This window comes from Apus apus, chromosome 3 (genome assembly GCF_020740795.1).
Source record: "Apus apus isolate bApuApu2 chromosome 3, bApuApu2.pri.cur, whole genome shotgun sequence".
Taxonomy (NCBI): domain Eukaryota; kingdom Metazoa; phylum Chordata; class Aves; order Apodiformes; family Apodidae; genus Apus; species Apus apus.
Window position 1 is genome coordinate 26,157,414 of NC_067284.1, and position 27,956 is coordinate 26,185,369.

Genomic DNA, 27,956 nt, shown 5'->3' on the forward strand with positions numbered 1-27,956 from the left:
TGGACTTAGTTTTTGTGTTACATATATTCCAATATTAATGTCTAATAATGTTAATATTGTTGTTAATCTTTCAAAGAAGTCCATATAAGTAACTAAAGACATGGATGAGCTTTAATAAACTCTATTTAGGATTGAGATTAAAAACTGTATAAAATGTAAATATGAACAGAATTTTGAAAGACTAGATTTTCAGCTCATAACAAACATTTTAATTGAAACATAATCCACAAGACAGTATTATGCTTTAGTTTAGTTTCCTGTATATTTCAAGCATTTATATGCAAGAATGTTGTAGGGGTTGTTAATGCAATTATTCTAATCATGATGTAGAGTGAAGATATGACTATTATTTCTGCACTTTTTTTTTTTTTTTAGAATCTACTATTTTTATAATGTTCCTCTTTTTTTTCATCTGGGGAGACCTCCTCCCCAGTTGGTCAGCCTGTTCTTCCCCAAGCCTTTCCTTTTAACCTGCAGTGAAAATCTAATTCCATATAAATTGTACTTCCGTAATCAGGTAGGAGTAGCCACACTTTCAGAAGCCCTGGTTCTCATGGGGGTTTTCAACCACCCTGACATCTTTTGGAGGGACAAAACAGCAGGGCACAGGCAATCCAGAAGGTTCCTGGAATGCATTGTTTATAACTTCCTTCTCCATGTGATAGAGGAACCAAGAAGGACATCTGCTATGCTGGACCTTGTTCTCACCAGTAAGGGGCTGGTGGGGAATATGAAACGCAAGGGCATCCTTGGCTGCATGAACTGGTGGAGTTAGAGAGTGTTAGGGTAGTGAGGAGGGTTCTCAGTAAGCTCTCTAGCATGGACTTCAGGAGAGCAGGCTTTGTCATCTTTAAGGACTTGCTTGGCAGAGTACTGTGGGATAAAGCCCTGGAGGGGAGAGAAGCCAAAACAAGCTGGTTAGTATTCAAGGATCATCTCCTCCAAGCCCAGGAGCAAAGCATCCCAAAAAAGAGGAGGGAAGGCAAAACCACCAGGGGGCCTGTATGGATGAAGAAGGAGCTCCTGGACAAACACAAAAGGGAAGCATACAGAAGTGGAAACGAGGACAGGTACCTAGGAGGAATACAGAGAAATTGATCAGCCAGGGATCAAGTTAGAAAAGCTAAAGCCCAGATAGAATTAAATCTAGCCAGGGGCACCAAAGGAAGCAATAAAAGCTTCAACAAGTATATTGGTGATAAAAGGAAGACTAGGGAAAATTTGGCCCTCTCTAAAAGGGAGCCAGGTCATGCAGGATACGGAGAAGGCTGAGTGAGGTACTCAAAAACTTTTTTGCTTCAGTCTTCACCAGTGAGTGCTCAAGCCACACTGCCCAACTCATAGAAGTCAAAGGCAGGGACTGGGAGAGTGCAAAACCACCCACTGTAGGATATCAAGCTCAAGACTATCTAACAAGTCCAAGGGAGGTGATGACATGCATCTGGGGATCCTCAGGGAATTGGCAGATAAAATTGTGAAGCCATTATCCATCATGTGTGAGAAACTGTGACAGTCTGGTGAAGTTCCACTGACTGGAAACGGAGCAACATAACCCCCATTTTCAAAAAGGGAAAAAAGGAAGACCTGGGCAACTACAGGCCAGTCGGTTTCACCCCTGTGCCTGGCAAGGTTATGGAACACATCCTTCTGGAAACTGTGCATGGGACATGGATAATAAGGAGACGACTGGTGACAGCCAACATGGCTTCACTAGGGGCAAATCCTGCATGACAAATTAAGTGGTCTTCTACAGCAGGGTTACAGAGTTGGTGGATAAGGGAAGGTAACTGATGTGATCTGTTTGGACTTGAGCAAAGCATTTGATAATGTCCCACATGACAGCCTTGTCTCTGTATTGTAAAGGCATGAAGTTGATGAATGGACTACTCAGTGAATATGGATTTGGCTGGATACTTGCACTCAAAGAGTTGCAGTCAACTGTTCATTGTCCAAGTGGGCATCCGTGGCGAGTGGTGTTCCTCAGGGGTCAATATTGGGACCAATGCTGTTTAACATCTTTGTTGGAGATATGGACAGTAGGACTGAGTGCACCCTTAGCAAATTTGCCTACTACAGCAGGCAGCGTGGTGCAGTCAATACACTGGAGGGAAGGGATACCATCCAGAGGAACCTTGACAGGCTTGAGATTTGGGCCCTTGCAAACCTCTGAAGTTCAGTAAGGCTAAGTGCAAGGTCCTGCATTTGGGTCAGGACAATCCCAAGCACAAATACAGGCTGGGCAAAGAATGGATTGAGAGCAGCCCTGAGGAGAAAGACTTCGGGTGCTGCTTGATGAGAATCATAGAATCATAGAATCCTAGGGGTTGGAAGGGACCTCGAAAGATCATCTAGTCCAACCCCCCTGCCAGAGCAGGATCACCTAGAGTACATCACACAGGAAGGCATCCAGGCGGGTTTTGAATGTCTCCAGTGAAGAAGACTCCACAACCTCCCTGGGCAGCCTGTTCCAGTGCTCTGTCACTCTCACAGTAAAAAAAAATTTTCTGATATTCACCTTAAACCTCCTATGCTCCAATTTGTATCCATTTCTCCTTGTCCTATCACTGGTCATCACTGAAAAAAGCTTAACTCCATCTTCTTGACACTCACCCTTTACATATTTGTAAACATTGATGAGGTCACCCCTCAGTCTCCTTTTCTCCGAACTAAAGAGCCCCAGCTCCCTCAGCCTTTCCTCATAAGGGAGATGTTCCACTCCCTTAATCATCTTAGTAGCTCTGCGCTGGACTCTTTCAAGCACTTCCCTGTCCTTCCTGAACTGAGGGGCCCAGAACTGGACACAATATTCCAGATGCGGCCTCACCAATGCAGAATAGAGGGGGAGGAGAACCTCTCTTGACCGACTAACCACACCCTTTCTAATGCACCCCAGGATGCCATTGGCCTTCTTGGCCACAAGGGCTCAGTATGAGCCAGCAGTGTGTGCTGGCAGCCCAGAAAGCCACTCTATGAATGTATGAATTTCAATTTTTATCTTTTACTGTATCAGTTTTATTATCCCCGTGACTCCTGAAAAAATTGTGTCCTGTTTACAAGTAAAAAATGTTTGAGTGCATGCAGTGTCACTTGGATTTATGCTTTTGTCTCCTAATTTCCAGCTCCACAACTGTGTTCTGTTAAATCATCTATTGACTTCAGTGGCTCCAGTATTTCAATGCCAGGGTTTTTCAGAAGTACTCGGTACAGGTCAAGGTAGCAACATTCAGTATTCAGAGCTTAGTTAACTATTCTGTTGAGAGGCTGGCAGGAAGGAATAATTTCCTTCCTTACATGTCTGTATGGTCTCTTCATGTCTTGCAGGAGTACAGTACATCTGTGTGTGTCTCTGAATACAGAAACTAAGCAAATCCCCACAGCAAGAATTTACTCTTTTATACTGAGCAGTCACCTTTTCAGATCAAGAAAGCAGAGAAAGAAATGCTTTCCCATGTAAAAAGATGCTGATATTACTTGTGTTTGATTATGAATTCTGAAGTATGTCTGTGATCATTCAGTCACCTACTGTTTGAAGCAGTGTTGGAAAAGTAAATGCCTTTGGTTCAAAAGTCAACCTGAAATTTGGGATAAAAATGGCCTTTTGTTGAGGTGTTGTCTTACGAGAGCAAACACAGAAGTGTTTGATGTTTGGGAAAAAAACGTTCAACATGGAAAGCTATGTTAGAACATCAAGTACTTTTGATAAAAGCAAAGGAAAAGGAGAGCTAGTTTCATAGTCTTTCTTAATAAAATGCTTTGCAGGTGTAACATTCAGTTATAGGATGTGAGGCCTCAGTTTAATTCTTCATCTTGCAGAAATTTAAATGTCTGAGTAGTCATAGTGAGGGGTCTTCAATATCTTCTTCCAAGGCTCTTCTACTTAATAAGACCAACAAAGCAGCTGTAGCAGGCTTTGTATCAGCATTCTAATTACCAGGAAAAAAGGTCAATCATTCAAGTTCAGATATATAAATAATCCACCACTGTTGTGACACCAGGGACCTGAGTTTTAATGTGTTCATTTAGAGGACAGAGCTGGACTTGGGTGTATGTAGGATGTAGGCAATTGGTCATGATACTTATATGTATATGGTTTTCAGTTCTTGTTCTAATACATGTTTAAAAAGTTTATAAAATGGAATTACAGAAGAGAGCATAGGAGGTTGTCTCTTTTACTGAAATTCTCTGTATACCTCCATGATAAGGATATTCCTCTGGGTAGCAGCAATGTGGGTTCAAATCATCGCAGGTAACAAGGACATTTGCTTAGTTTTTGTAAGTTGTCAGTCGCTGCTTTGGAGGTACCCACTACATTCTTATTTCAGTTTGTCTTCACTGTGGCCAGAAGAAACACAATAGATTCTGGACCCTGCATTAAGAGAGGCCATCTTCCCCATTCATAAATACTGCTCCTTATTGTCGCACTTTTTTTTTATTTTATGTAGTCACAACAAAAGGAAATTCAATGACATATAGGAAAAATAGTATTTCAAAGATGAAAGATATTTCTGGAAAGATTTATATAACATCCCTTTCCTTTCTTGATCAGAAAGCAAGCTGAGGGGGCATAGTAGATTAGAGAGAAGACAGAGCACAAAATTGATGGAAAATATTGTCAATAAGAGCTAATATTAGTGTAGATCCATTAAAAAACCCCCAACAGAATCATGTTAGCTTATGTAAGCTGAAAAACTGTTTCTTAGGTTTTTAAAAGAAAAGAATAATAATCATAAATGATGACAGTATAAATATGCAAGCAGTCTAGAATTAATATATATTTATGCATTTAAAACATCTCAAGCATAGCATTTCAGCCATGTAGACGCAGAAGATGAATAATTTAATGGTGTTTTACCTATAGATAGACAGAAAGTTCATTAAAAAGAAAAGCTCCAAACAAACCTTCTAGCTAGTCCTCAGAATTAAAATTGATGGGTACTTTTTCCTTTCATTTTCTACTAGGCCATTTTTTTCTTCTTTTAAAGTATTTTTCTATAGAAATTTGTTGATTCTTCTGTGATCTTGACTAAATTTAATAATGGTATTATTGGAAGTATTGTATTTATAGCTATGCTTACTTTTTGCATTTAAATAATGTTTTAATGTCTCCAAGTGTACTTCTACATAGTTCCTGCACTTTTCTGAAAGGTAAATGGCTTTGTTTATTAAGTTGTTTTCCTGAGCAATCAATTGCTTACAGTCAAAACTAACAATAAACATTCACAATTGTTCTGATTTTTCATTGTATTTCAGAGATCATGACAATATTATTTCCTGGAACAGTAAACTGAAATACCAAACTTCATAGCTACCTAGGTAGCTATCATGATGCAGTCTCAAAATTCTTCTCTCCTGCTACATGTACATAGTTCCCAGTTAGCATTAACTAAAATTATATATATTCATCAGATCCTTTAATATGGTTTTAGAAAAAAAGTATTTTGGAAAGAGAAAAAGCTGTCTTTGAAATTAAGAGGGCTGGAATTCTTTTCATAAGTTGAAAGTTTTGCAGATCTGCCCCTCACATTTCACATTGTATTGCCATAATTTTTAATCTTTTGCTTTCTTTTAATTTGGGAACCAGGCTTAGTTCTTAATCTTGAAACACTTAATGAAAATTATTTAAGTAAATGAGCTTTGTTTTAAATCCTTTGAGGATGAATAGAAAATATTGCATGAACAGGAATTGCCATTAAAGTTACTGTGTATTCAGTGTTACTGGATTAAGAAGAATCATAAATTGTTAGAACTAAAACCACTAATAACCTTCCTATGCAAATACCCAGTGGGTAGGAGAGTGTTAGTCCTGCAACAATGAAGGGAGGACCTTACACTTTAATGTAATTTCTTCCCTAATGAGAAGATCTTTAGGAATTGCAGCGAGAACAATTGGCTTTCCAACTGTAGATATTACCAGAAAAATGCCAGTTCAAGATAAGAAGCTGCTGATGCCATGAAGTCCAAATAATTTCAGATCTTGCATCAGCAGGGTACAAACTGAAGAGATAAAGTGGACCTCATAGTGTTTCATCAGCCTTATCTTCTGCATACATTTCACAATAGAGTAGTAGGTAAAACTCCTCTAAACTAGCCATTTCAGAATCCTGCAGCCCCCTAATGTCATGAAACGAAAAAAGTCTTAATAATTATATTAGAAAATAAGAATCACTTAGGAACACTCCCTTCATACCAGAAGAAGTTCTGAGGAGCAAGGAGCAACAGAGGAGAGTATCCTTAAGTCACTACTAAATTAATTATCCAGAATAGAGACTATTTCCCTAGAACAGAAATTGTACATTACCTTAGTATTTTAGAATAAATGGATTCTACTTTAAAAATTATTTTCACCAGTGTAAATGCTACAAGACGGCCTCGTTTCAGATCAGTTTTAGGGAAAACAGCTTTATTTCAGTAAAACGTATTTATTTTGTGTCATTGGATCACATATTTTATATTCCATACTGTATATTACTGTTTTAAAGTAACTTTATAGAACTTCATAAAAGCTTCAGCCACAGGTGGCAGCTTATTTTAACCCTAAATATTTCAAGATAATTTAAATAATTGAACAAATATCATTTTATTTGTTGAAACTTTGTCTTCCTTTCAGCAATATGTCTTTCTTTTGCTCAGTACATTTGTGGGTTCTTTTTATGTATGTGTTTATGTATGTCATGGGAAGGGTGAGTAGTTTGCTCCTGCAGCTGAGGCAGTGCACATTTCCGCTACAGCCTTGTAAAACACATAAGTCTTTTGGTGAGCAATACAATTTTGTCATTTACTTTAGGATGTTTTTGTGTTAGGCATCAAGAATATAGGTATTAGTTGGTTGTCCAAATTAAGTGGTCATACTCAATTTGTATGCTATGGTCAAATTGACAATTTAGATGAGTTTTTCCTCTGTTTCTTCGGTGTGGCTCAAGAGTTTTAGGGGTTTTTTGGTGTGATTTGTTATTTGTTTGTTTTGTAAGTCAGATACCCCAACTCACTCAAATTAAAATAATCAGTCAGTGCCTTAGAAAAATTTCATTCTGTTCATAACATAATTGTGACTATTGTTGAGAGCCATTGTGTGGCACTGTTTCTTGTTATTTCAGAAGGATTGTGGGTGTTAGCAATGAGTTATTGCTAAAAGAAAGACAAAGTTTAAAGAAATAAAACAATATTTATTCCATTTTTTAAATTATATTGAGATATTTTGGATTAAAATAAGCAGTCATCAGTGGCTGAAGCTTTTATAAAGTATTTATAAACTGGTTGCAGTAATCTATGATGAAAAATAAAGTAAAAATATGCAACGGATAACTGTAGAAAAGACAGGCATTAATCATTTAAATTAATCCTTCATATTCATGTGTTGTTTCCCCCCATACTGTAGTTGGATAAATAACTATTATTTTCACAGCTACCAGCAAGTCCAAAGAAAATGTGCTTTGTTGCATTTTTAATATGTTCAACAGTAAGAAGAATAAATATTCCTGATATTTGATAAAATTCAATTTAATCTTAATAAGCAAAAGAAACAACTATTCAAAGAGTATGTTTTAGAAATATGCCTGTTTAATTCAATTGCATTTGTGGCACTGATGTTTCAAGCTTGGTCTTAAAATCTCATTTATTAATTCAGTAGTAGTTTCTATATTCTTTTTAATATACAAAAAAAGTTAAAAATAGTCTGGAAATAATTAGTGTTTGCTCATACAGCATCATACATTAACCTCTCAGTTGAAGTCAGATTTGTTTTAGTAAAAACTGAATATGCAATAAATATAGACACACTGGTTTAGGCCACAAATGTCTCTATGTATGAAAATATCCAAATGTAGTGATTAGAATTAAAATGTTTTAGTAAAAATCCTCTTTTATGTAGTCAATATTTTAAGTGTCATCCAGCCTTATAACTTTGAATTAGAACATACGGCAAAATTCAGCATCATTCTTTGTGTAAGCTGTTGTTTTAACACTATACCAAGATAGTATAATGTGTGAGGAGATAAGCTTACTTTTAATTACTGTCTCTTATTCTGAAGCTTCTTTGTTGCATGTTTTCAAGTGCTAAAGGTTCACAGGAGCCAAAATAATGGATTCACTGGTAAGGGGACTAGAGAATAATGACTATCTTTTGTAGTACTTCTCTATCATAAAGATCTTCACTGAATTTGAAGATAAAAACCAGACTAGTAGAGAAGAAAATTTGATTCTTCTAAATAGCATATTGTTTTTGTAGGTTCAGATTAAGATCTGTCATGCAATTTGATCTTCAATGCAGCTCTTCAGTGCAGCAGTCTTTTGCCCTGTAAAAAAGCCGACATGAATCATAAATGTGCCACTTTCAGTATAGCAGGTCCTGATCCTATCAGTATCCCTATGGAACTTACTAGTTGATGACATGAATCTGACAGCTTTCACAGTAATTCAGTGAGATAAATGCATTTTCTAGGCTGGTGTCTGAAGCATGCAGTTTTGGAAGGGATGGCCTTGGTTTTGATATACACTGTCATCAAAACAGAAACAACCATTCAATCTATTTGGATGTTTGTAATATAATAAAGAATAATATGTTTCAGTTAGCCACATAGGGGCAGGAGGCAGGAATTCAAAAAAGAAATCCTGATGACTTTTGGTCAAGCTGTCAAGAAATTCTTGTGTTGTTCAGTTTGCAGCTTTCTGAAACAGACACTAATGGGCATTCACACTGTCAGATATGCCAGCAAGGATTGTCTTTTTGCCAGCAATGGCAGTGATGTTTGTACAGAATTTGAGGTAATTGTAGGCATGTATATAATTATGGAAGTGAGATATATTTGTCTTATGTCACAGCGGAGCCAAGGAAGTATTTAGCAGGCAGTAAGTGGAAGAAGGTCAGCAAGAGGGTTACCATTCTTGACACTGATGAGTTCCCTCTTGTACTGCATACCAGAAGCTGAGCTCTGAAGAGCATGCACTAAGCAATCCTTGTCCATTTTTGATTGCTTGGACTTGACATTTAGCATGTTTTCCCTTCGTTACTGACTGTTCACGTACAATCTAGTTTAATGTATTCCAAAGTCCCTGAATATTGAGGTTCTCTAGTTTGTCCCCAAATACAACAATTTGTTTGTTTCCTCTCAAGCATTCTTTAGATTTTTGGACGAGTTCTAACCAAACTAGTTATCTAACTAAACTAAGCTAGTATTATGTAATGAGTAGAATGTTGACAGTGAGGATTCACAATAATATTTGACTCTGTTTCCAACTTCCTCTTTGCTTTTTTGGAGGTAATATTGCTTCTTAATGTCAGGTGTATAAAATAAAGTAAATGATGAGTGGGCTTTGTGTAGTATTCTGTGCCATTCTGATAAAATATTCTGTATTACAAGTTGTGTCGTCAGACCAAAGTAGTAGGGTATATAAAGTATTATATAAAGTAGAAGCAGCTAGTAGAAAGAAAAAGTTTTTGCCAGGATATTAGAATCTGTTAAAGATAAAACACGTAGCGTAATACCATATCTAACAGTTGCACAGAAAATTACTTTGAAGATTTTCTTTTGATCATAATGTATTTAAATTCTGTATACTCTTTAACTAATGATGGAACTAGCTATATTACAAGCAAATTATTGGTATTGCTACGCATCATTTGTTATAAAACTTTCTGTGACTCAGAAAAATCTGCAAAAGTAGCTTTAGTCATACAGATATAAGACTGTAGGCCTGTAAATCTCAATACACAGGAATGCTGAGCTCCTCCAAAATACAATTTGCTTGAAGACAGGACGTAAACCTCAAATTTCTATTCAGAGAATTCATCAAGTACATAGCTATCTTTAAGCAATTTAGTCACAGCATCTTCTTTAGGTGCTCATTTATTTCTTTAATAAAGCCAAGTTTGGAGGATAATTTAAAAAAAAAAAAAAAATCTCTTTTCTATTCAAGAGTGAGAAGGGTAAGGAAATGCAAAAAATAAGGTTTTGTTCACTTAAGCTGTGTCTGAACACTAGATTCTCAAATTAGTAAATGATAGTCTAAGTACTGTCATTTCAATTACTGATATAACTTGTTACCTGTCACTTAATGCTGGAGCAAAGAAACAGCTTGTGAGGATGCAGATCACAGCTATTTAGTACTTATATTCAAATACATTTCCAGATATGGATACATTTATGGTATTGCAGAACATGGAGTAGTTGACCAGAAGGACACCAGGAGGCCCCAACAAAATTAAAACTATTGAAGTTAATGTTGATATCCTCATGCCTATTTGGAACATTACAGTTCCACATAATGACCGCACGTGAAGTCCTTGGTGGCCACATGAAGCCACCATAACATCATTTGAAAATTGATTATAATTGGTAGAACAAAAATAATTTAAATTCTGTGGTAGAAATGTCAGAAAACATTTAAAGTACATTTGGATACTTTGCTAAATTATAGATTGAAGTACAGAAAGGAACTATTTAGGAGAGATCCTGTATTTTGAAAATATTGAATTCACTTCAAAGTGACTTTAAAGATCATCTACTTTCAACCCCTTTGCGTGGGCAGGGTCACCTTCAACTAGACCAGGTTGCTCAAAGTCTCATCCAATCTGGCCTTGAACACTTCCAGGGATGAGGTATCCACAACTGTGGGCAACTTGTTCAAGTGTCTCAACACTCTCCTAGTAAAAAATTTCCTCCTTATGTCCAGTCAAAATCTACCCTCTTCCAGTTTAAAGCCAATACCCCTTGTCCTATCATGCCATGCCCATATATAAAGTACCTTTCCAGCTTTCCAGTAGGCCTCCCTCAGGTGGTCGAAGGCTACTACAAGGTTTCACCAGAGCCTTCTTCAGGCTGTGCTCCGGGTGGGGTCACACAAGAGCCAGCAAATGTCAGGGTAGTTGAAATCCCCCATGAGGATCACGGCTTGTGAGCACAAAGCTGCTCCTGTCTGCCTTACTGTCACCAAAGGGGTTAGATTTCATAAGAAGACAAGTGAGAGTTGTAGCACTTAGTTAGTTATTTTTTAATATGAGTGAACTTAAGGAAACACAGTATCACATTCAGGAAAGTATTATTTTTGAGTAATTTTTACAGAATTTTGTGCTAATAAATTCTAAAGTTCTGTTCTCAAACATTGTTAAAATAATTTCCATTCTGTTCTGGCTTCTACACATCATATTTTAATAAAATGTAGCAGTTACATATTTATGTTACATTAGTAACTTGCTCTAATTAATAAATCACTTCATGATCAAGATTATACATTTTAAATTGGTTTTGAGACTTCAAAGAACATTTTTTATTTTCTAAGGAGAATTACATTCTGTGATTAGACCATAAACAAGCCAATTTTACTGGTGCTTTTGTTTGCCAAGAAATCTTTAAAAGCACAGAATTATTTGCTCTAATCAGCAGTTTCTAAGCTCCCTTTTTCATTTTGAGCATTTTAGCTTAGATAGGAGAGATGATATTTAATTTACTGTTGTACTGACTAACAAATGCTTTAGAAAAGCATAAAAGGAAAAAAAAAAAAGTGCTGTGCACTTGGCAAAGAACAGAAGAAAAAATTCACATTGCCAAATTTAGGTGAATACATTTGAGAAATTACTAATCACAGAGAGTCTTTGTAAAACTAATATTCTGTGTGCTAACACCTGCTTTAAAATACTTAAAAACATACTGTCCTGCCACATCTGTGCAAAGATTTAATTTTGGGTTTCATAGAGTTTTCAGTTCTTAATAGTACTTAAGTGGACAGTACTTAAGTTCAGGTGTCTGAACTTCTTTATAATCAATGGAATTGACTAAACATAAGGAACACCCTTTGTTGTTGCTGCTGTTCCAAAAGTCTCTACCACCAAACCTTAGTGGTTCTGCTTATCTGTTGCTGAAAAGAGAGAATATGCATGAAGTGTATTTCCTCTTCCTCCATTTCCTTCATGAGTATAAGGAAAAAAAAAAAAAAGGGGGGGGGGGGGGATGGTGGGGAGGCGGGTGACTGTTTAATATGCTAGGATTACCATACTGCTTGAAGACAGTGAAATGGCATAGTATGTGATAGCAACATGACACAGTAATTGGTGCAGTCACAGTAGATAATCTTTGTGTTTCAGCCATACTATTTGTATTCTGTGGGGAAGTTCTGAAAATGTCTATTTGAAACAAAATTTCAGTTTAAATGTTGAAATAATTTTTTTTATTAATGTTCTCTTAAAAACCCAATGCTGTGGAAAGAATTTGTTAGAGCAGAGAATATCAGTGAAGAGTATTGTGCACTTATCTATGTTTTTTCAATCTTTGTCTTTGCTTTCCTCAGCTGTAGGCCTTGCTGCCTGTCCAGAGCCCGTAATTCCTAGCAATGGGATCAAATCGGGAGATAGATATATGGTGAATGATGTTTTATCATTTCAGTGTGAGCCAGGATATACATTACAGGTATTTCTTTCTCTTTTTCTTCAAATTATACACTGTGGAATAATTGCAACAAAATGGAAATAGACTGACTGAAAACCTGTTTTAATGAAGAGCCTGGAGTGTGTCCATAGAGGTGATTGAAGCAGAGCCTTTGTGAGCACACCCCCATTATAAAGCTATGAATGTGTAGCATGTCTGGCCACCAGTAAATATGGGCTGATAAATTTTGTTTTAGGTAAACATACCATCAAGCAGTAAAAATTATCAAAATGGTCAAGGAAATAACATAGTTTAAATGTTTTCTCTAGAAGCCTATTTTAGTACTATGCTTATTGAAAATGTACTGTTTTTCCAGTTTCAAAGTGGCTCCTCTAGTTGAATTTTTAACCACAGTGGTAGAAATACATCATGGGATTTTGCATTCTGCTTAGAAATTAGTTTCTGAGACAAATCTTATTCGTCCTAAATCTACTCTTAAAAATCTTTCAAGGAAATAATATTGCAAATTAGTTCAAAGATTGGGGATGTTCACTGTTCACACACTGGTTTAGTTTCCCATGGTAGACATGGTATTGAGCTTCTGTTGGTAAATGTCACAGTACTATGTAAATCTAGGACTGAAAGCTTTTTTCTTTCCTCGTCAGTTCCTCCAGTGAGTTTACATATATTCCACTGCTGGTGTGATACACTGAAAACATAAGAGTTCAGAATCTTTTGAATAAGTCTAGCTCTAGACAATGTAAATGGCTACCATTGTGTCACAGAAATTAAAACATCACAACTTTTGCTCCAGAGATCAATGAAGTCATTGCTCCCCATCTGATGTCTGCCAGTTCAGTGTTCCCTTAGCATACACAGGCTTATTATTTGATCTCCATATTCCTTACTATTCTTCTAAAATTTAGACAACATTCAGGCTGAACATCTTAGCTCTAGACTGGCTCTGGGAACACCTGCACTTGAAAAGTCTCTCTAGATAATCAGCAATATGTTTACTTTTTCAGTCATGTATTACAGATACAGGGTCAAGTCTCTAACCTACATTTTACATTTTTAGCATGACTTCAAACAACCTCTATCAGAAGCATCACATATCCATAGTAAAAGTGATTCTATCATACATCTATACTACTAATTAGAAAATATCCAAGACTTGTGCACAATAAAGCCAATTCTACCCATCCTGAGCACTCACCTCTCATTTAATGATTTCAGGATTACTTACAAGCCAGCTGATATGGTTCATATATAAACCACTTATTTCCAACAAAGGAAAATATTATTTTCAAAATAGCTACTGGTTAAAAACCTTTACCTTTTGTACTATTAACTTCATTTTCCCTACTTCATCCTTCCCTCACTGTGTCCTTTGTAGGTAGCAGTAATGTCAGTAAAAAAAATGAGAGACTTACAAATTTAGTAGTGAATTTTTATTATATGAACCCTTCAAAAAGACTTGTCATGAGTAAAGCTTGACTCCCAAATAGATTCTGACTTCCATCTAAAGATTGCTAATGAGCTATTAATGTTTTTTCTATTTCAAAGTAGCATTAAACAAAGTATATAATTAAATGCTATAGTCTACAGATTAATCTATATTGCTATTGCCAAAGCAAAGGTATGAAAATTGAAATTTGATCTTCAGTGCTAATAACTTGTTAGAATAAGGACCCAGGATGAATTACCACAGTTCACTAATTACCACAAGCCAGAGACTATTCCTGATAGGCAGTTTTGTATTGTGACGCTGCTTTGGAGGTGAAATGGAAGAAAAAGTTAAGGAGTTAAATACACAAAAGAGTGTGCATTTAGCCTTAAGGCCAGAGAAAAAGCCCAAGGGTTGTTAGTAGTAGAAATGCAGCTTATATGTTCTTATAGTATTATTTTTTTAGGCATTGAGCTAAATTTATTACTATTAATTGCTAGACTCAAGACATTATATTTCAATGCAGAATCCATCTGGAAGTCAGCCTACAATATTGTTTACACAGAAATAAATATGATTGTATTTAAAGACTTGTTAGATTAAATCAAAAGTAATATTTTTTTTTTTTTCTTTAAGAAATACTCCTATTTTGAATATTTGTATAAAGGCTGTGTAGAATTCTTTCTTTATTCAGTTCCACGCTGTGATGAAAAGATCAAGATCTGATGGTGATGCTGGAATGCTTGTTATATAATTGCTGTTCATATAATTGCCAAAAGGTGCTTAGCACCCGAGTCCTGTGATCCAGGTCACTGCTTCTGAGACATTAAAACTGAAATATATATATAGGCAAACATCTGATGGTTGGGTAAGCCCATGGCGCTGACATGGTAGAAAACAGCAAGAAACTTGCCCCAGATGGAGTGTTTCCTCTGGAGATGGCACAGCATTTAATCCAGTTTATTCCATAAAAATAAGCCATTTTATCTGAATCAACTGTTCAGGTTCTCATTGTGGCACTAGAGATAAACAGGCTCACACTTCCAAGGGCTGATTTATACTAAGATTTTGTGTTAGGACAGGTACCTTACTCTCGAAGTATCATCTTTCTTCACTGATTAGGTTATCAAAAGTTTAACATAGGTATCTAACTTTAAACTGCTTAGTTTAAATACTTAATATACTCTTCTCTCACTACTTTTTCACTTATGAAATGTGCATTTTGCCTATGAAAAAGGGGATGTTTGAATTTTTTATGACATGGGTTAGAAACAGATAAACCCTCAAGATACACATCACTGAATTTTCTGTCCATACTTAAAAGAGTGCTGCTGAAATATTGAGGTGGAGTGATAACAGTAGAGTATGAGTACTTCAAAAATAGTTGGAATGATTACAGGAAACCTTTTGAAGGTACATATTGTCAGCCCTGACTTGATGTTTTGGATCTACTTTTACTTAGAAAAAATCAGAAATGTTAGTTCATGAATACAGTATTAGTATTTAAAAAATAATGCATTTTTAAGGAAGATATCTGCATGTAAGAATTGATTTGTGTTAATGTTCAACTTTAAAACACTGTTTATATCGCTATCACAAAACCACAGGTTCTCTTTTGTCTGCACGCACGTCTTTTCTGTAGTCCTTGAATATGACTAACAACACTTTGTTTTTATATGTACAGGGGTTCTATAATGAAATACTTTCTTGTCATTTCATAAAATTTTGTTCCTTAACTGTGCTTCTTAGCTCTGCTGCTGCACATATACAAATTTAATCCTAACTGTGCAATCTGATTTACATAAAATCTAGTTTCATGACCTTGGCTAAACTGTAAGTCAAAAGACCTTCAATATACAAATTCATTAGTAAAGAGTTTGAATCTTTTCAAAATATTAATGAGGATTTCTGTGCTGTATGGACTCTGCTGTAAGAAAGTGCACACACATGTATGTATAGTATGTTACTCAGTCAAGTCAAGTAAAAATGTCTCCAAATTAAAAAGAAATAATAATAATGAAAATAAGGTTCTACAAGGCATGGTATGTTTGCTATTTTAACAAATATAGATCACCATAACTTTGCAGAACTTTTTTTTTTTTTTTTCCCACTCTAGCTGTGAATTTACCTTCAGTCTTTAGAGAACATATTCATAGCTAGCAATAACAATTGGGTGTGGATTAGTTTATAATTGAGACTTACCAGAAAAGTCATAGAGCTTAAACTACTACCTGGAGATGCATAAGAAAGGTAATTGCTAGCTGTAGGATTAAGTGTCTCCCCCCAGGAGGGAACTATAAAAGACCGAAATCAGAGTGTGCTCTTGTTGAGAAGAGGCTTAAAGCCAAAGGAATAATTTCATTTTATTTTTCAAAAGATCTTTTCTAGGCCATTTTACTTCTTTTCCTGACTGTGGTAGTTAAATTATGGCTTCCCCCAACTCACATCAGAGACAAGCAATCATTGAAGACTAGGAAGAGGGAGTAAAATAAAAAAGGCAATATTGCATTAAGTAAATTATTCAAAACTTCATCTATTTTTCAAGTAACTAAGATGACACAGTAAGTGCATGCACATTTTTCCTTTAAAATAAAAAGGATTATTTTTAAAAGAGTATTTTATTGAATTGTTATCAATTTGTAGTATTTTTATAAGAAAAAGACTAATTTAATTTTTCATAATTTTCATGACAAGTGATCTTTTTTACCTCCAAGGAATTTTTTTGAAACACTTCCGTTTGTCATTCAGAAGCTGATTGTCTAAATATACTTAACTAAGTAACTAATTAAAATTGTTTTATTCTATACAAGTCCATACAGGTGCTTATGAACTGGATCCAAGGTAGTGTGTATAGTTGTGGGGTTTTTTTGTAAACATACCAAAACTGTAGTACTTATTCTATCTTTTTCTTAGTTTTATGACAATTTACTTGCTATGGACAAATAATATTAAAATAAGTCTTCATATTTTATAGATAAAATATGCTACCTTACTAAATATTAGACTTTTAATGCACTTGAGAAGAATAAAGACTTGCCGAAGTTTATATATCCAAATGATTAAAACAAGAACTAAACTTTGCTCTTCATCCCACGTCTCAGTCTTTATAATAGACTCTTTCACTTCTGCCAGTTTCTTCAGCATTCACCTTCCAACAGCAGAATGCATAATCTTGAGTTCCTCAGAGGACAGAATTCACCAAAGAAACCGCTTTTGTTTGTACTACTGTTAAAATTTCAGCTTTAGCTTGTTCAGCTTGCACTTCCCAATGCAAGCAAAACTGGAAACCTTTGCAGTTGGTTGACCCTGAAGTATGTGGCAACAGGCTTTGCAGGTTACAGCCATGTCATTTCTCACTTCCAGCTATCACATTATTCTGCTTGGTTCTTATGATGTTTCTTAAAAATAGGCAGATAAATTAAACATGACAAATAAATAAAGAGGCACTAGTACTTTTATACCTGTCTGCCAAGATGTTGCATGTATGCAGTGAGTCACATTGTGTGGCTGTGTGAGAATTCAAGGCCTGTTGGTAATTGTGAATGACTGTCTTGGCATGGTCCACATCAATACCATCTGTAGCAAGCTGATGTGGAACAAATTCCTCTCTATATCTGTACTACTCACTCAGAGCAATGGTTGATCCATCCCAGATTGCAGCCTGAAAATGAACTACTATGCTTAGACTATTGATGAGAGCCCTGGAATTGACGTAGGAAGTGAACAAATTTTACCATATGAATGCACGTAGTCAGTTGCTTCTGTCTCATAACCAGCTCTATATTTAGTAAAAAATGTTGAAAAGGTTCTCAAGTTATCAAAGGAAGAGTGGTTTAGAACATTTATCCAGTAGAAAAATAAAAACATGAAATGTGAAATCTTTGAAAACAGAGTTTAATTTAGAAGAGCAGTTATAATGCAGTTGGTTGATGTAAGAAAAGACACAGACAAGATGATTCAGGAGGTCCTCCGTAGTTCTGCCTTCTTAGAAAGTCCCATACGAGTATCTATAATCTAATATTTTATCCTTTCCAAACAGGGCCATTCTCATATTTCTTGTATGCCAGGAACAGTTCGACGCTGGAACTATCCATCTCCTCTCTGCATTGGTATGGATATTAGTTTTCAGTGTGTTCTGAACATCAGTCAGAAGCAGCTCCTGGCTTTGTCATGCTTATTATTCCTTCAGTTAATTCTGTTTCATTCAAAACTTTTTTGAGTTTCCATTTGTGTCTATGAAATACGGAAAAACTACAATATTTTTTTCTTTATATATAGTATATATGCTATTTAAAAATGTTGGTGGGTGTGGGCAAACTCATCTTGAATACTCTGCTTTGAATCAGTCTGAAACTCCTCACAAGATACAGAAAATTAACACAGGCCTTTTGTGGTGTGATCAACTTGGACGAGCTTCTCAAGAACAAGGCAGGTCATGCAGACAGCCTAGGAAACTAGGTGCTCTGTCTGTCTATCAAAGAAGCAGGTGGTGTGTCTGCAGTGGAGAGCAGCAATGAAGCCAAGCCTCCAGGGGTGGTGGGATAAAAAAGATTTTTAGGGATCCAGAAAAGGCTGGCAGTTTTTATCTGAGAAATGTATTAGATGATGCTGAGTTAAAGAGAAAAAAACAAAACCAATTTCCCTTCTAAGCACACAAAGACCTTACCCAACATCTCTGAGTTTTTTTCTGTGTAGATAATAATCTTGTTCTACTGTATTGTTTCTTGATTAAAGGAAGTTTAAGAGAGTCAAGATTCTGGTGCATTTTGGCAGGCTTATTTCAAGGAAAAGCTGGAATGGAGGGGAGAGAAGCACAGCTCTTCCGTAATGTTCTGTCATTTCAGCTTTGAAACACATTCTTCGGTGAATGTTTTTTACTTCAATATTCAGACAGTGAAAGCTATTCCTTTTAGCTTCAGATCTTCATTATATCTAGTCTAAATCTGCCCTCTTTTAGTTTAAAACCTTTACCCCTTGTCCTGTTGCTACAGGCCCTGTTAAAAAGGTGGTTCCTATCTTTCTGATAGGATCCCTTTAAGTGCTACAAGGTTGCAATAGAGTCTTCCTGAAGCTTTCTCTTCTCTAAGCTGAACAACCCAAACTCTCTCAAACTTTCCTCACAGGAGAGATGCTCCAGCCCTCTGATAATTTTTGTGGCCCATTCTAACAGGTCCATGTCTTTACTGTGCTGAGGGCTTCAGAACTGGACACAGTACTCCAGGTGGTGTCCCATGAGAGCAGAACAGGGGGGCGGAATCACCTCCCTTGACCTGCTGGCCATACTTTTGATGCAGTCTAGGATACACTGAGTTTTCTGGGCTGCAAGCACACGTCACCATTATTTAACATTACAGAGAGGTAGAAGTATTTGAGAAATTTGAGACAGAATTCTCAGCTTTTTAGTGGAGTTTTTTGTATTTTGATTCAATTTCTTGTGTGGTCTGACCAGTAGTTTTTTTTCTTGTTTTTTTTTCTTTTTTTTTTTTTTTTTTTTCAGTACAATTACTACAATGCACAATATCACAGTATCACAATTCAGTTACCAGATCATACATCACTGTAATACCTGACATGAACACTCATAGGTTTTAAAGTAATGATTCCACAAATAATAAATGCAGCTTAGCTTTATCATCCTAGACAATTCAGGTGGCTTTTCATTCTTCAAAAACATGAATATGCTAAAGAAAGCATACAGATAATGAGCAAATAATATTTCTGCTATGCAGCTGGTCTGTTCTTTTTCTGAATAAAAGAAAGAACTCTAGTGGGGTTTGTTCTTTTTTGAAACTCAAGGGTGGTTTTAGCTGTAGTAACTAGTAGTTCTACAACTGCATCATAGATCAGTGCCATAATTCAGTTTACTTCCTGGTTTGTTCCTCTAAATATGATGCCTATCTTAACATGGCACCAGATGTTTTTAACCATAATTGGCAAGCTGAGACAAGAGGTTACCCTTGTCTATGAGCAACTACACATTTGCAGTAAAATCACAGGGAACATGTTCCATGAAGTGAACATTTTACTTTCACTTGATTTGTTTTCAATTTTTTTTCTCCTTCATAAGGAATCTTTGACTGTAATAAATTCTACAGCTTGGGGATCATGGGAATAAAATAAAAAGTCAATTTTTTAATTCATTATATGCTAAATATTAAGAAATAATATTCTTAAAAGATACAGTGACTTTCTTTTTATTTTTAATAGCTAAATGTGGTGGAACACTGACAAACATGGGTGGTGTGATCCTGAGCCCAGGTTTTCCTGGAAATTACCCTAGTAACTTAGATTGTACATGGAAAATTTTATTGCCTATGGGATACGGTAAGTAAACTTAGATTTGAAGAGCAATTATTTGTGATAATCAGATTTAATATCTTGAAGAACATTCTGATTTCCTGTATGAAGTAGTTTTTATCCAGTTAATGTATTATGAACCCCTTACATCATTATATGCTTTTGAATTGAAAATGGTTGGCATTTTAAAAATTTATCTTTGCCAAAGCAACTTGATTTTTGTAAGACACAGCCTGTCTTGGAAACTAAATTCAGAGAAAATGAAATCTTCATGGAGATATATCAGATGAAATAGATAATGAGACTTCTAAATTAATTAGTGGTCTGGTTAATATTCTTTCATTGTCCTCTAGGTGACTTTTTAACAGTATTTCTTATGTTCTATGAAAATGGGCAAAACCTCACTTCTAGCATTATGAATTTGTTTTAAAACATTCTAAAACTATATGTCAAATGCCAGGTAACAGTTGCCAACTTAGAAACTGTCTAGGTCTGATTTAATCTATTGTTATATGGATAATATCTTCACAAATAAATAATAATTAGATAGAGAAGGTAATAATGGATGATAAGGGATCTGTAAGTACATGTATAAAACACAATCTTCTGTCATTATTGGAAGTAAAAGAGGGACAAGGGATTTATGCTCCATACATTATGCTCCATACTATGAATTGAGTGCTAGTGCTCAAGTAAGAAATGTAATTTCAAAAGCTTATTATTACATTCTCTATTACCATCTCTGGAAATTAATTTCTTTTCTGTGCTTTCCATTGCATTCAAAAGGGGGGGTTTGTTGTAAGGTGTGCTACTTACATAGGGTTTATCATACTAAGCTAATTTATAGAACTATTATGCTACTATTTATGCTGTGATGGATAGCCTTAGGAGCCTTACATATCCTTCTACCCTTAGGTGGATCATAGACAGGACACCCTTGGCTAATTTTGGCATTTTAAAGCTACATTTGCAGAAAATACAAATGACAAGCAACTGATCTGGGGTGCTGTCATCCTAATTAGGCTACTACAACACAGCCTTCTAAAAAGAGTCCTTCATATTTTTCAGACTTGTTCTTTTTCTTTAAGCTTTTCCATGTAGACAATGTTTCATGGATTAATTATGCAAGAACGTCTTCTAATTTTATCACTCTCAGTTCTTAGAAAGTCTCCAGTAGTGTAAATCCTATAATTAGAAAATATGATGCATTTGTTTGGCAAGGGATTTGATAGGTACAGGGTGTTCATACCATTGATTCGTCATTGAGTTAAAAAATACTAGAGGCAGACATTTTTTGCCATGAAATTGCTACAGGGATCTTTTTCCCAAAGTCTGTGTCAGCTAATCCACAGATAATGTCTTTATACCAGGTTTAAACATTGTGGTTGATGTGCTGTTTCACAGAGAACTTCCACGGCAAAATCTTGGATACTATTTTAGATACAAGTATAAACTTGTCTACCTAAGAGCTGTTTGTCTATGTTCATTCTGTTGGATCAAAGTAAGTACATGAAGTCACTGAATCGTAGAAAACATTTCCAAAATTGAATAATACTGCAGGAATATTTTTTTTTAAGGATTTTAATGTGGTACTGATTGACTTAGAGTTCAGCACTGTACAATCATGAACATGTAATAATTGATTCAAATTCCACTGAAATAATTAACCTCACCGTGACTTCATGTCTTGATATATTCCTTTAATCCCATCCATTTATTCAAACTTTGCAATTGATTGAAGCCCATTATATTATTGACTCAGTGCAAGCACACAGGTGTGTTTAAACAAAGTCCAACAATAAATCATGGGAGCTAAATGTGTCCTAAAGTATAGTGCTCTCTTTATTATATGAAAAGATATTGATTGTGTAAAAAAGACACTACTAAAATGCACACATTTTAAACTGATGGAAAGTATGTCTTTTCAAGTGAGTCACAGTGATTTTGGCATGATTTCAGGTAGCTGTTAATTGATTGAAATTTGTAAAAAAAGATGAGCTCAGCTTGGAATTCTCATTATTTAGAGTCTATTCAAGTGTAAGAGGAAATCCTGTTGAGGCTAGAGCAGGAAGTAGTATAATTATAGTTTGACAAGATAATTATTTATTTTCAGTAAATATCAGTTTTATTCTGTATACTTTTATGTAAGAAATTATTTAGGGTACAAAACTTTTTCTCTGACATATCAAATTGACTATTGTAAGTTGAATAAACTTACAGTTAAGGCTTGAGTGGCACATACAGTATGTCCTCTAATTGAAATTGTCATCTTTGAAAAACCTTTAGAAAAAAATATGTTTATGTTTGGGTTTAAAATGTGGCTAGTTTAGGTAGTTTAAATTTTTAAACATTACTGGTAAATCTACTTTGCACTTTAAAAATACAAAACCAGTCTGGAGTTTAGTGCTGCATACAGAGTAAAATGGCTCTAGAGACACAGTGATCCAAGCTGGAGAGGAGGCATATGTAGGTGACTTGGGTGAAGAAAAGCAAGGTAGAGTAGAACTAGGTAATCTTACTGCCTCTGAAAGGTCACTCTGGTAGTAACATTCCTGGGTGCTGAGCTGGTCCTGAGCCTCCATGAGAGGTCTGGCCCAGCTACAGTAATGCTCTATCAGCAGAATTCAGACCATTCTGTGACACAGCAGGATTTGTGTCATGCCTCTGTATGGAGTGCTTCTGTTGGCTGGTTTAGGAGACTGACAAATATCTGGTTGTTGACTTTATGACTTTATTTCATTGGTCCCTTCATGTGTGGCTATGATGTTTATTTGGAACTAAAAATGTATAAGCTCCAGCTCTTGCAATACTTAGTGGCTATTTCCTCAATTTAAGCATACTACTTTGAATGGTTATTAAAATTGTTTTCAATTTTTCTTTCCTTCTAAATGCTGCAGGTGCACACGTTCAGTTTCTGAATTTCTCAACTGAAGCAAATCATGATTTCCTTGAAATTCAGAATGGACCTTACCACACCAGCTCTATGATCGGCCAGTTTAGTGGAACGGACCTCCCATCACCTTTGCTAAGTACTACTCATGAAACACTTGTCCATTTTTACAGTGATCACTCAGAAAACAGGCAAGGATTTAAGCTGACATACCAAGGTAAGTAGGAAGTAGCACAATGAACTCTGCTTAAAAAGGAAAAATACAAATTTTGTATTTTTTGTTTTAATTTAAAAAAAAAAATGTTAGGCATATACTGTAAGGCATTTTAAAATATGTAGATTGTTTATTCCATAGGTTGAGCTTTTTTACAACTGAAATTGTATTGAATTGGGATCTTGGTTTTAGTGACTTAAAAACCTGAAAACAAGTCAATGTCAGTTGCCCAAAGTCATATAGCTGATACCCCCTTCTATCCCATTAAAGTGTACTGTTACTGGACAATACTGCTAATATTCATGGCACAATTTTGAAACTATTGTCCAATTTCAATAAAGTTTCACAGTTTCTAGAAATGTTTGAAAAGCAATATTACTAATGTGTATGAAAGAGTCTTGAAATAGAGTCCTTATTCAGTGGAAAGATGCAGTGTTACTCCATCAATATCAATTCAGTTTGGCTTGCTGGCTACCCAATTGAAATATTCCTTGTCACAATGAGTTTTAATACACACTGTATCTTGCCTAGCTGCTATTCATGGGATAGAGATATAGGAGGGAGATAAAATATGAAAGGTTGGCATGGGAGTCACATTCAAAATCTTGTGAGCAAAAGGAAACATAGGATATATATAAAGATAAGAATTTATTTTTATTCCAATTAATGCTTACACAGTTATCAAAATCAATTAATACAGAACAAAATCATAAGCAATGCAGTTGAAATTGTTATGCAAAAAAGTTCCTCCTATCTATCCCATTTCTTTTATTTTTATGCTCCCAGTGCTCTTATGAAGTCTAGCGGTGACAGCTTCTGTCCTTTTCTTTTTCATGTAGAACTGGAGAGGCAGTCGTCAGCATCCCAGGCTCTTTGCTAGAGAACATATGATGCTCATGCTAGAAATTTCTTGGTCTTCAGTCTTGATTTCCACTTAGACTATTTTTACATGTTTTTCTTACCACAGTCATCATAGACTCATAGAATGGTTTGAGTTATAAGGGACCTCAAAAATTGTCTTCTTTCTTAATGGTTCCCAACCAAACTTTGAAAGTTGTTTTCCCCAGCTTCAATTACTGTAATGGACTATTGATTATTAAACAGTAACTGCCAGGGCTTGCCAGGCCTTTAGCATACTTGGTATTTGCAGAGTATATTACCTAAAACACTTGGCTTCTAGCAATTGTTTAAATCTACTAAAACCAGGCCAAGGCAAGCCCAGGTGTATCTCAGATTTCTGAGAACTGGCACTGACAGGTGCATAAATGGCATAAAGCCTATGTCATTTTACTCTGACAGAAGATTTCTTAATTTTGTTTCAAGGTCTTGTAGATGCTGCAAATAAAGTAAGGTAGTCCAGAAAAGGCTTAATCAATACACCATCTGCTTATAAGAACATAATGCCCAAATGTAAGGAAACAGAAACTGTATTGGTACTATGGAGATATATAGTCATGTACATACTAAAAAAACAACAACAACAACAACAAAAACAGGCTTTCTTTGTTCAGCTGCTGACAAAGCAATCTACTGAATTCATTATCCTCCTGACATGGTAAACCTAACAGTTGCTGTACCAAGCATACTAACTATTTTGAAGTGTATAAGTAATAATTTACATGAATCCCAAGAAGCATATTTTAAAAGTATTTAATATCTCAGGGCATCTAAAGTAAGCATTGTAATTAAAAGGGAACAGTTACTTGTCAGGACTAAATAAAAGGTTGTATGTAAAACTGGAAGATTAGGTTTTATTAGGATGTTCTAATATACTAAAATTGGTGGGGAAAATTATATCCTTCATCAAAAATGAAGTTTTCTAGAGATCTTAGCATTTGATGAAGGATAAGGCTTTTTGATAACCCCTCATGTCAGGGGAAACCAAAGAATATGAATATTATTTAGTGAATTATAGAATTAATAATGCTGTTTCTCAGTTTTTCTACTGATTTTCTGAAGATAAAAAAATACTGGCAAGATTGGAGCTTAATATAGCTTGGGATTGTACTCTGAGCATCTGAGCACATATTTTGGGGAGGAATGAAAGTGCATGCACATTGAGAACAGCAAAATATTTGCTCCCATGCTTGCAAGAAGCTAGTGCTGCTTCTTAAGCACTAGCTTGAAAATTCTCACAACAAAGGATTTGAATATATAACCTTAATGACTTAGGTGCTGTGTATTTCTGAATGCAGTAGAAAGCTTTGTCTCCTTAGGAGAACTCTAGTAAGAAGATCCTCCTGGAAGATATGCTGAGGCACATGGAGGACAGGGAGGTGATTTAGAACAGCCAGCATGGCTTTACTGGGGGCAAATACTGCCTGACCAAGCTAGTGGCTTTCTACAATGAAGTGACTGCATCAGCGGACAAGGGAAGACCTACCGACGTCATCTACCTGGGCTTCTCCAAGGCCTTTGACACAGCCCCCCACAGCATGCTTCTCTCTAAGTTGGAGAGATACAGGTTTGATGGGTGGACTGGTTAGTGGTTAAGGAATTGGCTGGATGGTCACATCCAGATAGTAGTGGTCAATGGCTTGATGTCCAGGTGGAAAACAGAGACAAGTGGTGTCCCTCAGGGGTCTTTACTGGGACTAGTGTTGTTTAATATCTTCGTTAACGATATTGACAGTGGCATTGAGAGCACCCTCAGCAAGTTTGCCAATGACACCAAGCTGGGTGGTGCAGTTGGTGTGCCAGAGGGATGGGATGCCATCCAGAGGGACCTGGACAAGCTGGAGAAGTGGGCCCAGGTGAACCTCATGAGGTTCAACAAGGCCAAGTGCAGGGTCCTGCAACTGAGCTGGGGCAACCAGAGATATAAAGAGAGGCTGGGTTAAGACATACTAGAGAGCAGCCCTGTGGAAAAAGACCTGGGAATACCAGTGGATGAAAAGCTGGACACGAGCCACCAATATGCAATTGCAGGCCAGAAGGCCAACTGTATCCTGGGCTGCATCAACAGAAATGTCGCGGGCAGATCGAGATTCTGATTCTGCCCCTCTGCTCTACCCTGGTGAGACCTCACCTGGAGTACTGCATCCAGCTCTGGAGCCCGCAACACAAAAAAAGGCATGGACCTGTTGGAGTGTATCCAGAGGAGGGCCACAAAAATGATCAGAAGGCTGGAGCACTTCTCCTATGAGGACAGGCTGAGGGAATTGGGGCTGTTCAGCCTGAAGAAGAGAAGACTCCAGGGAAACCTTACAGCAACCTTCCAATACCTGAAAGGTGCCCATAAGGTGGCTGGGGAAGAGCTGTTCACAAGGGCACATAACAATAGGACAAGGGGTAATGGTTTCAAGCTAGAGAAGGGTAGATTTAGGTTGGACATTACATACCTCATTCCTGGAACTTTTCAAAGTCAAGTTGGATGGGGCTCTGAGGAACCTGATCCAGTGAAATAGGCCCCTCCCCTTGGCAGCATGTTGGAACTAGATGATCTTTAAAGGTCCATCATAATTAAATCCATGCTAGTCTGTTCTAGTCTAGTCTAGTTTGAGAAATGGATGTTGTTCTTGAGTCTCTATACACAGCACGATACTGGAGGAATGTACAGTAATACTAAATGAAAGTTTTATGTAGCCTTAATTGTGAGCTTTCCTAACATTTGTGCATTTGCATGCTCAACTTTCTGCTCATACTATTTTTATGTGAATTATTTCTATGTTGAAGTCTTACAGATATATTTGGCACTTGCTAAGGCAATAAGTCACCCTAGTGTTAACATAAGGAAAATACATTTGAATCTTAAAAACAAGATGGCAGAGGATCAATTATATTTACTTTGTGGCTTACACTCTTTTCTTGGCAGTAGAAAATATATTGCACAGATGATCTCCATTTGAGATAATTTAAAAATTCAAGTATTTGACTGCTGCCAACATTAGAATAAATTCTTTTTCTCAGATTTCTTTTACATTGGGCTGCACTTCAGGCTCTCAGTAGAGGTTTTCTGCTGTGAAATGGCATATCATTTTGTAAAGCTCAATACCAAACAAGTCTTTGGACAGGACACTCATAAAAATCTTTCTTTTGTGTGTGACATCAGGATTTATGGGTAATATTTTATAGGGGTGACTGAATAATGAATTGCTCTGATAAATCAGGCATAGTTGTAGCATAGATCAAAATAACAGAGAAGAATATAATTCATATATATATATTAAAACTAGAAAGATTGCCTCAGTAGCCTATAAATCATATCATAGTTAGATGGATCACCTGACTTATAGTTACTCCAATAATTTAAGTGTTATCTATAGGATGTATACCAGAAGTCACATGCAGTATCCTCACATTTTAGATATTTTAATTTTATTTCAAAAACAAACAAACAAAACCTGTCCACTGGCTCATGTGCAAATGGTTTCTCCCCTGCCACTCTGACCTTCAAATTAGTGATAACCTGCTTTAGGCAGAGGTTCTCTTCTTACTAAAAAAAATAACTAGAATTTTTAAAGCTAGGCTTTATTTTTTCTATTAACAATCCAAAGGACTTCAGGATTTTGTGCAACTTAGAGGAACAGAGTGGTGTTGATGTTCTTTCAGGATTTCCTCTTTTCACCTGAGCTGTTCCTGCATTTTCTTCTCATGTAGATTGGTGACATAAGTTTTTTTCTGAAATTAATTTTAAGACTAACTAAAAAAAAAACTGGAGACCATACTAAGCGTGTTTGAAATGTAACCTATGAATCCTGTATTGTAACAAATGAATCAATAAGAAAAGATATTTTTTCATGCATATTTTTT

The 27,956-nt window shown here is 36.0% G+C and overlaps 1 protein-coding gene across 1 annotated transcript in view; it reads left to right on the top strand.

The window, feature by feature from the left end:
- CSMD1 (CUB and Sushi multiple domains 1) overlaps positions 1–27,956 on the top strand; it is a 1,033,138-nt gene that overhangs the window by 894,328 nt on the left and 110,854 nt on the right. Inside the window, exons 38-41 of the mRNA XM_051614951.1 lie at positions 12,280–12,398; positions 17,843–17,912; positions 20,011–20,127; positions 22,998–23,207. Coding sequence (XP_051470911.1) covers positions 12,280–12,398; positions 17,843–17,912; positions 20,011–20,127; positions 22,998–23,207 — 516 coding nt within the window. The remainder of the gene's footprint in view (positions 1–12,279; positions 12,399–17,842; positions 17,913–20,010; positions 20,128–22,997; positions 23,208–27,956) is intronic.